The following is a 14141-nucleotide window of genomic DNA, read 5'->3' as shown; positions in this document are numbered from 1 at the left end:
TGACACTCACTCTCCACGTTACCCTGACCCGGTCACTCCGCCCGGCCTGCAGACTGGCACACTGACACTGACTCTCGCCGTTACCCTGACCCGGTCACTCCGCCCGGCCTGCAGACTGGCACACTGACACTCACTCTCCCCGTTACCCTGACCCAGTCACTCTACCCTCGGCCTGCAGACTGGCACACTGACACTCACTCTCCCCATTACCCTGACCCAGTCACTCCGCCCGGCCTGCAGACTGGAACACTGACACTCACTCTCCCCGTTACCCTGACCCAGTCACTCCGCCCGGCCTGCAGACTGGCACACTGACCCTCACTCTCCCCGTTACCCTGACCCAGTCACTCCGCCCGGCCTGCAGACTGGCACACTGACCCTCACTCTCCCCGTTATCCTGACCCAGTCACTCCGCCCGGCCTGCAGACTGGCACACTGACCCTCACTCTCCCCGTTACCCTGACCCAGTCACTCTAACCTCGGCCTGCAGACTGGCACACTGACACTCACTCTCCCCGTTACCCTGACCCGGTCACTCCGCCCGGCCTGCAGACTGGCACACTGACACTGACTCTCGCCGTTACCCTGACCCGGTCACTCCGCCCGGCCTGCAGACTGGCACACTGACACTCACTCTCCCCGTTACCCTGACCCAGTCACTCTACCCTCGGCCTGCAGACTGGCACACTGACACTCACTCTCCCCGTTACCCTGACCCAGTCACTCCGCCCGGCCTGCAGACTGGCACACTGACACTCACTCTCCCCGTTACCCTGACCCAGTCACTCCGCCCGGCCTGCAGACTGGCACACTGACCCTCACTCTCCCCGTTACCCTGACCCAGTCACTCCGCCCGGCCTGCAGACTGGCACACTGACCCTCATTCTCCCCGTTACCCTGACCCAGTCACTCCGCCCGGCCTGCAGGCTGGCACAGTGACCCTCACTCTCCCCGTTACCCTGACCCAGTCACTCCGCCCGGCCTGCAGACTGGCACACTGACCCTCACTCTCCCCGTTATCCTGACCCAGTCACTCCGCCCGGCCTGCAGACTGGCACACTGACCCTCACTCTCCCCGTTACCCTGACCCAGTCACTCTACCCTCGGCCTGCAGACTGGCACACTGACACTCACTCTCCCCGTTACCCTGACCCAGTCACTCCGCCCGGCCTGCAGACTGGCACACTGACACTCACTCTCCCCGTTACCCTGACCCAGTCACTCTGCCGGGCCTGCAGGCTGGCACAGTGACCCTCACTCTCCCCGTTACCCTGACCCAGTCACTCCGCCCGGCCTGCAGACTGGCACACTGACCCTCACTTTCCCCGTTACCCTGACCCAGTCACTCCGCCCGGCCTGCAGACTGGCACACTGACACTCACCGGTGAAACGCGCTCTCTTCGATGGGAAGGAGGATTCTCGCTCCTGGACGGGGATCGACAGCTCCCCATTCTGAAAACCTCCGGCATCCTGCAATCGAAGCAGATAAATTGAATGGATGCGGGGAGCGGACAGCATCCTCCCCAATCATAGAGACCCCCAATTAATTACTCTGTATCGACTGAGCTCCAAATTAACAAATTACTGTAAATAAACTGGTTCCCCCACCCCGAGTCTCGCCCCGGACTCCCCCCCATTCACTCGGTAGCCCCTCCCCCTTATTAACCCCCGCTTGTTACCCGCTCACTTCTACGACCCCATCCCAGGGCCACCCACTCACTCTTCCTGCCCCACTGGATTACCCGACCCACCAATTATCCCCTCCCTCCCCCCTCATTACCCAAACCAAGCCGATTATCCTCTTCCTTGCACTCCATTACCCTTTGTTGCCCACATCCTCCCCACTCGAGTACCCAGACTCCCCAATTACCCCCTTTCCCCACCCCACTCGATTACCCAGAACCCTTCCTACTCGATTAACGAGAACTACCACCCCCCCCCTCCCTCCACGATTACCACCCACCTCCGGGATGCCGACCCCAATTATCCTACCCGATTTCCCTGATAACCCCTCGCACTGCCATCCTCCTCTTCTCCCAGTTGTCGGGCCCTCCTGGTCTTACCTCCCCTCCCCCGATCTCTTCTATGGACAGGCCGGGCTCCAGCAGCCCAGCCAGGTGAGGCTGTTTGGTGGCGATGAGTGCACTGCGGAAGACAGCGAACGCCCGGGGACCCCGCTTGGGCAGCAGTCTCAGCAGCTCCACATTCCTCCCAAAACTTCCGGACTTGGCCTGGATGGGGCACAGACAGAGAGAGGGAATCAAGGTCAGGGAGTGTGCGGTGGAGAGAGAGAGCGAGAGAGACAGAGAGTTTGAGAGACACTCGATTTTGGCGGGAGAACAGCTGGTGAGTCAGTTTCAGCGGGAGCAGTGCGGAAGTGGTTGCTGGGAGGTAAGTCTGTCCTTTAAAAGCATTTGTCTTTGCAGGGGCAGGCCAGTCGATTTCGGCGGGAGTGGAGCTGGCTGGTTAGTCAATTTCAGCAGGAGCTGAGAATTTTTTTTTTATAAATTAGTGTTTTAGGCGGGAACAGGAAGTCGACCCGCGGACGTCTGGGAAGACCCTCACCAATAAATTCTGGTGGAGAGGAAACCCGAGACACTACACGTGTAGTGTCTCCCACCCGCCCTCCTCCTCTAACCTAATAATAAAACCCATTGATTGGTCTGAGGTAAGTACCATATTTTATTATATTATTATTATTTTTTATAAAAAATTTAATTTAGTTGTTAGCCAGATCTTGGTAGAAAGTTAGAGGAATGGCAGGGAAGGGAGTGCAATGTTCCTCCTGCAGGATGTTTGAGGTGAGGGATGCAGTTAGTGTCCCTACTGATTTTACCTGCAGGAAGTGCTGCCATCTCCAGCTCCTCCAAGACCGAGTTAGGGATCCCCTGCGGCCGTTCCCCTGAGAAACAAGTATACCGCTTTGGATACTTGTGGGGGGGGGGACTTACCAGGGGTAAGCCATGGGGTACGGGCCTCTGGCACGGAGTCTGTCCCTGTTGCTCAGAAGGGAAGGGGGGAGAGGAGCAGAGCATTAGTAATTGGGGACTCTATAGTCAGGGGCATAGATAGGAGATTTTGTGGGAGCGTGAGAGACTCACGTTTGGTATGTTGCCTCCCAGGTGCAAGGGTACGTGATGTCTCGGATCGTGTTTTCCGGGTCCTTAGGGGGGAGGGGGAGCAGCCCCAAGTCGTGGTCCACATTGGCACTAACGACATAGGTAGGAAAGGGGACAAGGATGTCAGGCAGGCTTTCAGGGAGCTAGGATGGAAGCTCAGAACTAGAACAAACAGAGTTGTTATCTCTGGGTTGTTGCCCGTGCCACGTGATAGTGAGATGAGGAATAGGGAGAGAGAGCATTTAAACACGTGGCTACAGGGATGGTGCAGGCGGGAGAGATTCAGATTTCTGGATAACTGGGGCTCTTTCTGGGGAAGGTGGGACCTCTACAGACAGGATGGTCTACATCTGAACCTGAGGGGCACAAATATCCTGGGGGGGAGATTTGTTAGTGCTCTCTGGGGGGGTTTAAACTAATGCAGCAGGGGCATGGGAACCTGGATTGTAGTTTTAGGGTAAGGGAGAATGAGAGTATAGAGGTCAGGAGCACAGATTTGATGTCGCAGGAGGGGGCCAGTGTTCAGGTAGGTGGTTTGAAGTGTGTCTACTTCAATGCCAGGAGTATACGAAACAAGGTAGGGGAACTGGCAGCATGGGTTGTACCTGGGACTTCGATGTTGTGGCCATTTCGGAGACATGGATAGAGCTGGGACAGGAATGGATGTTGCAGGTTCCGGGGTTTAGATGTTTTAGTAAGCTCAGCGAAGGAGGCAAAAGAGGGGGAGGTGTGGCGCTGCTCGTCAAGAGCAGTATTACGGTGGCGGAGAGGATGCTAGATGGGGACTCTTCTTCCGAGGTAGTATGGGCTGAAGTTAGAAACAGGAAAGGAGAGGTCACCCTGTTGGGAGTTTTTTATAGGCCTCCTAATAGTTCTAGGGATGTAGAGGAAAGGATGGCGAAGATGATTCTGGATAAGAGCGAAAGTAACAGGGTAGTTATTATGGGAGACTTTAACTTTCCAATATTGACTGGAAAAGATATAGTTCGAGTACAATAGATGGGTCGTTTTTTGTACAGTGTGTGCAGGTGGGTTTCCTGAAACAATATGTTGACAGGCCAACAAGAGGCGAGGCCACGTTGGATTTGGTTTTGGGTAATGAACCAGGCCAGGTGTTGGATTTGGAGGTAGGAGAGCACTTTGGGGACAGTGACCACAATTTGGTGACGTTTACGTTAATGATGGAAAGGGATAAGTATACACCGCAGGGCAAGAGTTATAGCTGGGGGAAGGGCAATTATGATGCCATTAGACGTGACTTGGGGGGGATAAGGTGGAGAAGTAGGCTGCAAGTGTTGGGCACACTGGATAAGTGGGGCTTGTTCAAGGATCAGCTACTGCGTGTTCTTGATAAGTATGTACCGGTCAGGCAGGGAGGAAGGCGTCGAGCGAGGGAATCGTGGTTTACCAAGGAAGTGGAATCTCTTGTTAAGAGAAGAAGGAGGCCTATGTGAAGATGAGGTGTGAAGTTTCGGTTGGGGCGATGGATAGTTACAAGGTAGCGAGGAAGGATCTAAAGAGAGAGCTAAGACGAGCAAGGAGGGGACATGAGAAGTATTTGGCAGGTAGGATCAAGGAAAACCCAAAAGCTTTCTATAGGTATGTCAGGAATAAGCGAATGACTAGGGAAAGAGTAGGACCAGTCAAGGACAGGGATGGGAAATTGTGTGTGGAGTCTGAAGAGATAGGCGAGATACTAAATGAATATTTTTCGTCAGTATTCACTCAGGAAAAAGATAATGTTGTGGAGGAGAATGCTGAGCCCCAGGCTAATAGAATAGATGGCATTGAGGTACATAGGGAAGAGGTGTTGGCAATTCTGGACAGGCTGAAAATAGATAAGTCCCCGGGACCTGATGGGATTTATCCTAGGATTCTCTGGGAGGCCAGGGAAGAGATTGCTGGACCTTTGGCTTTGATTTTTATGTCATCATTGGCTACAGGAATAGTGCCAGAGGACTGGAGGACAGCAAATGTGGTCCCTTTGTTCAAAAAGGGGAGCAGAGGACAACCCCGGCAACTATAGACCGGTGAGCCTCACGTCTGTAGTGGGTAAAGTCTTGGAGGGGATTATAAGAGACAAGATTTATAATCATCTAGATAGGAATAATATGATCAGGGATAGTCAGCATGGCTTTGTGAAGGGTAGGTCATGCCTCACAAACCTTATTGAGTTCTTTGAGAAGGTGACAGAACAGGTAGACGAGGGTAGAGCAGTTGATGTGGTGTATATGGATTTCAGCAAAGCGTTTGATAAGGTTCCCCACGGTAGGCTATTGCAAAAAATACGGAGGCTGGGGATTGAGGGGTGATTTAGAGATGTGGATCAGAAATTGGCTAGCTGAAAGAAGACAGAGGGTGGTGGTTGATGGAAATGTTCAGAATGGAGTACAGTCACAAGTGGAGTACCACAAGGATCTGTTCTGGGGGCCGTTGCTGTTTGTCATTTTTATCAATGACCTAGAGGAAGGCGCAGAAGGGTGGGTGAGTAAATTTGCAGACGATACTAAAGTCGGTGGTGTTGTCGATAGTGTGAAGGATGTAGCAGGTTATAGAGGGATATAGATAAGCTGCAGAGCTGGGCTCAGAGGTGGCAAATGAGTTTAATGTAGAGAAGTGTGAGGTGATTCACTTTGGAAGGAATAACAGGAATGCGGAATATTTAGCTAATGGTAAAGTTCTTGAAAGTGTGGGTGAGCAGAGGGATCTAGGTGTCCATGTACATAGATCCCTGAAAGTTGCCACCCAGGTTGATAGGGTTGTGAAGAAGGCCTATGGAGTGTTGGCCTTTATGGTAGAGGGATTGAGTTCCGGAGTCGGGAGGTCATGTTGCAGCTGTACAGAACTCTGGTACGGCCGCATTTGGAGTATTGCGTACAGTTCTGGTCACCGCTTTATAGGAAGGACGTGGAGGCTTTGGAGCGGGTGCAGAGGAGATTTACCAGGATGTTGCCTGGTATGGAGGGAAAATCTTATGAGGAAAGGCTGATGGACTTGAGGTTGTTTTCGTTGGAGAGAAGAAGGTTAAGACGAGACTTAATAGAGGCATACAAAATGATCAGGGGGTTGGATAGGGTGGACAGTGAGAGCCTTCTCCCGCGGATGGATATGGCTGGCACGAGGGGACATAACTTTAAACTGAGGGGTAATAGATATAGGACAGAGGTCAGAGGTAGGTTCTTTACGCAAAGAGTAGTGAGGCCGTGGAATGCCCTACCTGCTACAGTAGTGAACTCGCCAACATTGAGGGCATTTAAAAGTTTATTGGATAAACATATGGATGATAATGGCATAGTGTAGGTTAGATGGCTTTTGTTTCGGTGCAACATCGTGGGCCGAAGGGCCTGTACTGCGCTGTATTGTTCTATGTTCTATGTTCTAGTGGTGCAGGGAAGGAGAGGAGAGAGAGAGGGGGGAAGAGAGAATGAGGAGAGAGAGAGAGAGGAATGGGGAGCGAGAGAAGGGGGAGAGAGAGAGAGAGAGAGGGCAGGGGGGAGAGAGAGAGAGGGAGGGGGAGAGAGAGAGAGGGAGGGAGGGGGAGAGAGAGAGAGAGAGAGGGACGGAGGGGGAAAAAGCGAGATAGAGAGGGGGCGATAGAAACAGAGAGGTGGAGGGAGAGCGAGAGAGACACAGAGGGTAAGAGAGAGGCTAAGAGAGATGGGGGGGAGAGAGACGGAGAGAGAGGAAGGGTATGAGAGAGAGTGGAGGAGGAGAGGGGGGGAAGAAATGAGGGGAGGGGGAAGAGATGAGGGGAGGGGGAAGTGATCGGGTGGGGAAGAGATAGGGGGAGGGGAAGAGCTAGGGGGAGGGGAAGAGATAGGGGGAGGGGAAGAGCTAGGGGGAGGGGAAGAGATAGGGGGAGGGGAAGAGATGGGGAAGGGGGAAGAGATAGGGGAGTAGGAAGAGATAGGGGAGTGGGAAGAAATAGAGGGAGGGGAAAGAGATAGGGGGAGGGGGAAGAGTTAGAGGAGGGGAAGAGACAGGGGAGGGGGAAGAGATAGGGGAGGGGGAAGAGATAGGGGGAGGGGGAAGAGATAGGGGGAGGGGGAAGAGATAGGGGAGGTGGAAGAGTTAGGGGAGGGGAAGAACATAGAACATAAAACATAGAAAATACAGCACAGAACAGGCCCTTCGGCCCACGATGTTGTGCTGAACCTTTGTCCTAGATTAATCATACATTATCATTGAATTTACAGTGCAGAATGAGGCCACTCGGCCCTTTGAGTCTGCACCGGCTCTTGGAAAAAGCACCCCACCCAAACTCAATACCTCCAACCAACACCAAGGGCAATTTGGACATTAAGGGCAATTTATCATTGGCCAAGAGTTAGGGAGAGGGAGGCAGACAGGGAGTGGGGGGAGAGAAGGAGTGGGGCAGAGAGGGAGTGGGGTAGAGGGGGAGTGGGGTAGAGGGGGTGTGGGGCAGAGAGGGAGTGGGGCAGAGAGGGAGTGGGGGCAGAGAGGGAGTGGGGCAGAGAGGGAGTGGGGGCAGAGAGGGAGTGGGGCAGAGAGAGAGTGGGGGCAGAGAGAGAGTGGGGCAGAGAGAGAGTGGAGCAGAGAGGGAGTGGGGCAGAGAGGGAGTGGGGGCAGAGAGGGAGTGGGGGCAGAGAGCGAGTGGGGGCAGAGAGGGAGTGGGGGCAGAGAGGGAGTGGGGGCAGAGAGGGAGTGGGGGCAGAGAGGGAGTGGGGGCAGAGAGGGAGTGGGGCAGAGAGGGAGTGGGGGCAGAGAGGGAGTGGGGGAGAGAGAGAGTGGGGCAGAGAGGGAGTGGGGCAGAGAGGGAGTGGGGCAGAGAGGGAGTGGGGCAGAAAGGGAGTGGGGCAGAAAGGGAGTGGGGCAGAATCGGAGTGGGGCAGAGAGGGAGTGGGGCAGAGAGGGAGTGGGGCAGAGAGGGAGTGGGGCAGAGAGGGAGTGGGGCAGAGAGGGAGTGGGGCAGAGAGGGAGTGGGGCAGAGAGGGAGTGGGGCAGAGAGGGAGTGGGGCAGAGAGGGAGTGGGGCAGAGAGGGAGTGGGGCAGAGAGGGAGTGGGGCAGAGAGGGAGTGGGGGCACAGAGGGAGTGGGGGCAGAGAGGGAGTGGGGGTGAGAGGGAGTGGGGGTGAGAGGGAGTGGGGCAAAGAGGGAGTGGGGCAGAGAGGGAGTGGGGCAGAGAGGGAGTGGGGCAGAGAGGGAGTGGGGCAGAGAGGGAGTGGGGCAGAGAGGGAGTGGGGCAGAGAGGGAGTGGGGGCAGAGAGGGAGTGGGGCAGAGAGGGAGTGGGGCAGAGAGGGAGTGGGGCAGAGAGAGTGTGGGGCAGAGAGGGAGTGGGGCAGAGAGGGAATGGGGCAGAGAGGGAGTGGGGCAGAGAGGGAGTGGGGCAGAGAGGGAGTGGGGGCAGAGAGGGAGTGGGGGCAGAGAAAGAGTGGGGGCAGAGAAAGAGTGGGGTAGAGAGGGTGTGGGGGGCAGAGAGGGAGTGGGGGCAGAGAGGGAGTGGGGTAAGAGAGGGAGTGGGGGCAGAGAGGGAGTGGGGGCAGAGAGGGAGTGGGGGCAGAGAGGGAGTGGGGTCAGAGAGGGAGTGGGGGCAGAGAGGGAGTGGGGTCAGAGAGGGAGTGGGGGCAGAGAGGGAGTGGGGGCAGAGAAAGAGTGGGGGCAGAGAAAGAGTGGGGTAGAGAGGGTGTGGGGGGCAGAGAGGGAGTGGGGGCAGAGGGCGAGTGGGACAGAGAGAGAGTAGGGCAGAGAGGGAGGGTGGGCAGAGAGGGAGAGGGGGAGAGAGGGAGGGGGTCAGAGAGGGAGGGGGGCAGAGAGGGAGTGGGGGCAGAGGGGCAGAGGGCGAGTGAGGCAGAGAGGGAGAGGGGTAGAGGGGGAGTGGGGCAGAGAGGGAGTGGGGCAGAGGGGGAGTGGGGGCAGAGAGTGAGTGGGGGAGAGAGTGAGTGGGGGCAGAGAAAAATGGGGGCAGAGAAAGAGTGGGGTAGAGAGGGTGTGGGGGGCAGAGAGGGAGTGGGGGCAGAGAGGGAGTGGGGTAAGAGAGGGAGTGGGGGCAGAGAGGGAGTGGGGGCAGAGAGGGAGTGGGGTCAGAGAGGGAGTGGGGGCAGAGAGGGAGTGGGGTCAGAGAGGGAGTGGGGGCAGAGAGGGAGTGGGGGCAGAGAAAGAGTGGGGGCAGAGAAAGAGTGGGGGCAGAGAAAGAGTGGGGTAGAGAGGGTGTGGGGGGCAGAGAGGGAGTGGGGGCAGAGGGCGAGTGGGACAGAGAGAGAGTAGGGCAGAGAGGGAGGGTGGGCAGAGAGGGAGAGGGGGAGAGAGGGAGGGGGTCAGAGAGGGAGGGGGGCAGAGAGGGAGTGGGGGCAGAGGGGCAGAGGGCGAGTGAGGCAGAGAGGGAGAGGGGTAAAGGGGGAGTGGGGTAGAGGGGGAGTGGGGCAGAGAGGGAGTGGGGCAGAGGGGGAGTGGGGGCAGAGAGTGAGTGGGGGAGAGAGTGAGTGGGGCAGAAAGGGAGTGGGGCAGAAAGGGAGTGGGGCAGAGAGGGAGTGGGGCAGAGAGGGAGTGGGGCAGAGAGGGAGTGGGGCAGAGAGGGAGTGGGGCAGAGAGGGAGTGGGGCAGAGAGGGAGTGGGGCAGAGAGGGAGGGGGGGCAGAGAGGGAGTGGGGCAGAGAGAGAGTGGGGCAGAAGGGGAGTGGGGCAGAGAGGGAATGGGGCAGAGAGGGAGTGGGGCAGAGAGAGAGTGGGGCAGAGAGGGAGTGGGGCAGAGAGGGAGTGGGGCAGAGAGGGCGTGGGGCAGAGAGGGAATGGGGCAGAGAGGGAGTGGGGCAGAGAGGGAGGGGGGGCAGAGAGGGAGTGGGGCAGAGAGAGAGTGGGGCAGAGAGGGAGGGGGGCAGAGAGGGAGTGGGGCAGAGAGGGAGTGGGGCAGAGAGGGAGTGGGGCAGAGAGGGAGTGGGGCAGAGAGGGAATGGGGCAGAGAGGGAGTGGGGCAGAGAGGGAGTGGGGCAGAGAGGGAGTGGGGCAGAGAGAGAGTGGGGCAGAGAGGGAGTGGGGCAGAGAGGGAATGGGGCAGAGAGGGAGTGGGGCAGAGAGGGAGTGGGGCAGAGAGGGAGTGGGGCAGAGAGGGAGTGGGGGCAGAGAGGGAGTGGAGCAGAGAGGGAGTGGGGCAGAGAGGGAGTGGAGGCAGAGAGGGAGTGGGGGCAGAGAGGGAGTGGGGCAGAAAGGGAGTGGGGCAGAAAGGGAGTGGGGAAGAGAGGGAGTGGGGGCAGAGGGGCAGAGGGCGAGTGGGGCAGAGAGGGAGTGGGGTAGAGGGGGAGTGGGGTAGAGGGGGAGTGGGGCAGAGGGGGAGTGGGGCAGAGGGGGAGTGGGGCAGAGGGGGAGTGGGGGCAGAGAGTGAGTTGGGGAGAGAGTGAGTGGGGCAGAAAGGGAGTGGGGCAGAAAGGGAGTGGGGCAGAGAGGGAGTGGGGGCAGAGAGGGAGTGGGGCAGAGAGGGAGTGGGGGCAGAGGGGCAGAGGGCGAGTGGGGCAGAGAGGGAGGGGGGCAGAGAGAGAGGGGGGCAGAGAGAGAGGGGGGCAGAGAGAGAGGGGGGCAGAGAGGGAGTCGGGCAGAGAGGGAGTGGGGCACAGAGGGAGTGGGGCACAGAGGGAGTGGGACAGAAAGGGAGTGGGACAGAAAGGGAGTGGGGCACAGAGGGGGGGAGAGAGAGTGTGGGGAAGAGAGGGAGTGGGGGCAGAGAGGGAGTGGGGGCAGAGAGGGAGTGGGGGCAGAGAGGGAGTGGGGGCAGAGAGGGAGTGGGGGCAGAGAGTGAGTGGGGGAGAGAGTGAGTGGGGGCAGAGAAAAATGGGGGCAGAGAAAGAGTGGGGTAGAGAGGGTGTGGGGGGCAGAGAGGGAGTGGGGGCAGAGAGGGAGTGGGGTAAGAGAGGGAGTGGGGGCAGAGAGGGAGTGGGGGCAGAGAGGGAGTGGGGTCAGAGAGGGAGTGGGGGCAGAGAGGGAGTGGGGTCAGAGAGGGAGTGGGGGCAGAGAGGGAGTGGGGGCAGAGAAAGAGTGGGGGCAGAGAAAGAGTGGGGGCAGAGAAAGAGTGGGGTAGAGAGGGTGTGGGGGGCAGAGAGGGAGTGGGGGCAGAGGGCGAGTGGGACAGAGAGAGAGTAGGGCAGAGAGGGAGGGTGGGCAGAGAGGGAGAGGGGGAGAGAGGGAGGGGGTCAGAGAGGGAGGGGGGCAGAGAGGGAGTGGGGGCAGAGGGGCAGAGGGCGAGTGAGGCAGAGAGGGAGAGGGGTAAAGGGGGAGTGGGGTAGAGGGGGAGTGGGGCAGAGAGGGAGTGGGGCAGAGGGGGAGTGGGGGCAGAGAGTGAGTGGGGGAGAGAGTGAGTGGGGCAGAAAGGGAGTGGGGCAGAAAGGGAGTGGGGCAGAGAGGGAGTGGGGCAGAGAGGGAGTGGGGCAGAGAGGGAGTGGGGCAGAGAGGGAGTGGGGCAGAGAGGGAGTGGGGCAGAGAGGGAGTGGGGCAGAGAGGGAGGGGGGGCAGAGAGGGAGTGGGGCAGAGAGAGAGTGGGGCAGAAGGGGAGTGGGGCAGAGAGGGAATGGGGCAGAGAGGGAGTGGGGCAGAGAGAGAGTGGGGCAGAGAGGGAGTGGGGCAGAGAGGGAGTGGGGCAGAGAGGGCGTGGGGCAGAGAGGGAATGGGGCAGAGAGGGAGTGGGGCAGAGAGGGAGGGGGGGCAGAGAGGGAGTGGGGCAGAGAGAGAGTGGGGCAGAGAGGGAGGGGGGCAGAGAGGGAGTGGGGCAGAGAGGGAGTGGGGCAGAGAGGGAGTGGGGCAGAGAGGGAGTGGGGCAGAGAGGGAATGGGGCAGAGAGGGAGTGGGGCAGAGAGGGAGTGGGGCAGAGAGGGAGTGGGGCAGAGAGAGAGTGGGGCAGAGAGGGAGTGGGGCAGAGAGGGAATGGGGCAGAGAGGGAGTGGGGCAGAGAGGGAGTGGGGCAGAGAGGGAGTGGGGGCAGAGAGGGAGTGGAGCAGAGAGGGAGTGGGGCAGAGAGGGAGTGGAGGCAGAGAGGGAGTGGGGGCAGAGAGGGAGTGGGGCAGAAAGGGAGTGGGGCAGAAAGGGAGTGGGGAAGAGAGGGAGTGGGGGCAGAGGGGCAGAGGGCGAGTGGGGCAGAGAGGGAGTGGGGTAGAGGGGGAGTGGGGTAGAGGGGGAGTGGGGCAGAGGGGGAGTGGGGCAGAGGGGGAGTGGGGCAGAGGGGGAGTGGGGGCAGAGAGTGAGTTGGGGAGAGAGTGAGTGGGGCAGAAAGGGAGTGGGGCAGAAAGGGAGTGGGGCAGAGAGGGAGTGGGGGCAGAGAGGGAGTGGGGCAGAGAGGGAGTGGGGGCAGAGGGGCAGAGGGCGAGTGGGGCAGAGAGGGAGGGGGGCAGAGAGAGAGGGGGGCAGAGAGAGAGGGGGGCAGAGAGAGAGGGGGGCAGAGAGGGAGTCGGGCAGAGAGGGAGTGGGGCACAGAGGGAGTGGGGCACAGAGGGAGTGGGACAGAAAGGGAGTGGGACAGAAAGGGAGTGGGGCACAGAGGGGGGGAGAGAGAGTGTGGGGAAGAGAGGGAGTGGGGGCAGAGAGGGAGTGGGGGCAGAGAGGGAGTGGGGGCAGAGAGGGAGTGGGGGCAGAGAGGGAGTGGGGTCAGAGAGGGAATGGGGGCAGAGAGGGAGTGGGGTCAGAGAGGGAGTGGGGGCAGAGAGGGAGTGGGGGCAGAGAGGGAGTGGGGGCAGAGAAAGAGTGGGGGCAGAGAAAGAGTGGGGTAGAGAGGGTGTGGGGGGCAGAGAGGGTGTGGGGGCAGAGGGCGAGTGGGACAGAGAGAGAGTAGGGCAGAGAGGGAGGGTGGGCAGAGAGGGAGAGGGGGAGAGAGGGAGGGGGTCAGAGAGGGAGGGGGGCAGAGAGGGAGTGGGGGCAGAGGGGCAGAGGGCGAGTGAGGCAGAGAGGGAGAGGGGTAGAGGGGGAGTGGGGTAGAGGGGGAGTGGGGCAGAGAGGGAGTGGGGCAGAGGGGGAGTGGGGGCAGAGAGTGAGTGGGGGAGAGAGTGAGTGGGGCAGAAAGGGAGTGGGGCAGAAAGGGAGTGGGGCAGAGACGGAGTGGGGCAGAGAGGGAGTGGGGCAGAGAGGGAGTGGGGCAGAGAGGGAGGGGGGGCAGAGAGGGAGTGGGGCAGAGAGAGAGTGGGGCAGAAAGGGAGTGGGGCAGAGAGGGAATGGGGCAGAGAGGGAGTGGGGCAGAGAGGGAGTGGGGCAGAGAGGGCGTGGGGCAGAGAGGGAGTGGGGCAGAGAGGAAGTGGGGCAGAGAGGGAGTGGGGCAGAGAGGGAGTGGGGCAGAGAGGGAGGGGGGCAGAGAGGGAGGGGGGGCAGAGAGGGAGTGGGGCAGAGAGAGAGTGGGGCAGAGAGGGACGGGGGCAGAGAGGGAGTGGGGCAGAGAGGGAGTGGGGCAGAGAGGGAGTGGGGCAGAGAGGGAATGGGGCAGAGAGGGAGTGGGGCAGAGAGGGAGTGGGGCAGAGAGGGAGTGGGGCAGAGAGAGAGTGGGGCAGAGAGGGAGTGGGGCAGAGAGGGAGTGGGGCAGAGAGGGAATGGGGCAGAGAGGGAGTGGGGCAGAGAGGGAGTGGGGCAGAGAGGGAGTGGGGCAGAGAGGGAGTGGGGCAGAGAGGGAGTGGGGCAGAGAGGGAGTGGGGCAGAGAGGGAGTGGGGGCAGAGAGGGAGTGGAGCAGAGAGGGAGTGGGGGCAGAGAGGGAGTGGGGCAGAGAGGGAGTGGGGGCAGAGAGGGAGTGGGGCAGAAAGGGAGTGGGGCAGAAAGGGAGTGGGGAAGAGAGGTAGTGGGGGCAGAGGGGCAGAGGGTGAGTGGGGCAGAGAGGGAGTGGGGTAGAGGGGGAGTGGGGTAGAGGGGGAGTGGGGCAGAGGGGGAGTGGGGCAGAGGGGGAGTGGGGCAGAGGGGGAGTGGGGCAGAGGGGGAGTGGGGCAGAGGGGGAGTGGGGCAGAGGGGGAGTGGGGCAGAGGGGGAGTGGGGGCAGAGAGTGAGTGGGGGAGAGAGTGAGTGGGGCAGAAAGGGAGTGGGGCAGAAAGGGAGTGGGGCAGAGAGGGAGT

The 14141-nt window shown here is 60.0% G+C and overlaps 1 protein-coding gene across 1 annotated transcript in view; it reads right to left on the bottom strand.

The window, feature by feature from the left end:
- LOC140406312 (caspase-2-like) overlaps nucleotides 1–14141 on the bottom strand; it is a gene marked incomplete at its 3' end in the record, with an annotated part of 115147 nt that overhangs the window by 50491 nt on the left and 50515 nt on the right. The window contains exons 2-3 of the mRNA XM_072494426.1: nucleotides 2064–2343; nucleotides 1383–1470 (exon numbers count right to left, since the gene is read on the bottom strand). Of these exons, the coding sequence (XP_072350527.1) occupies nucleotides 1383–1470; nucleotides 2064–2343 (368 nt within the window). The remainder of the gene's footprint in view (nucleotides 1–1382; nucleotides 1471–2063; nucleotides 2344–14141) is intronic.

This window comes from Scyliorhinus torazame, unplaced genomic scaffold (genome assembly GCF_047496885.1).
Source record: "Scyliorhinus torazame isolate Kashiwa2021f unplaced genomic scaffold, sScyTor2.1 scaffold_463, whole genome shotgun sequence".
Lineage (NCBI taxonomy): Eukaryota > Metazoa > Chordata > Chondrichthyes > Carcharhiniformes > Scyliorhinidae > Scyliorhinus > Scyliorhinus torazame.
This window is presented reverse-complemented; position numbering and strand designations above follow the sequence as displayed.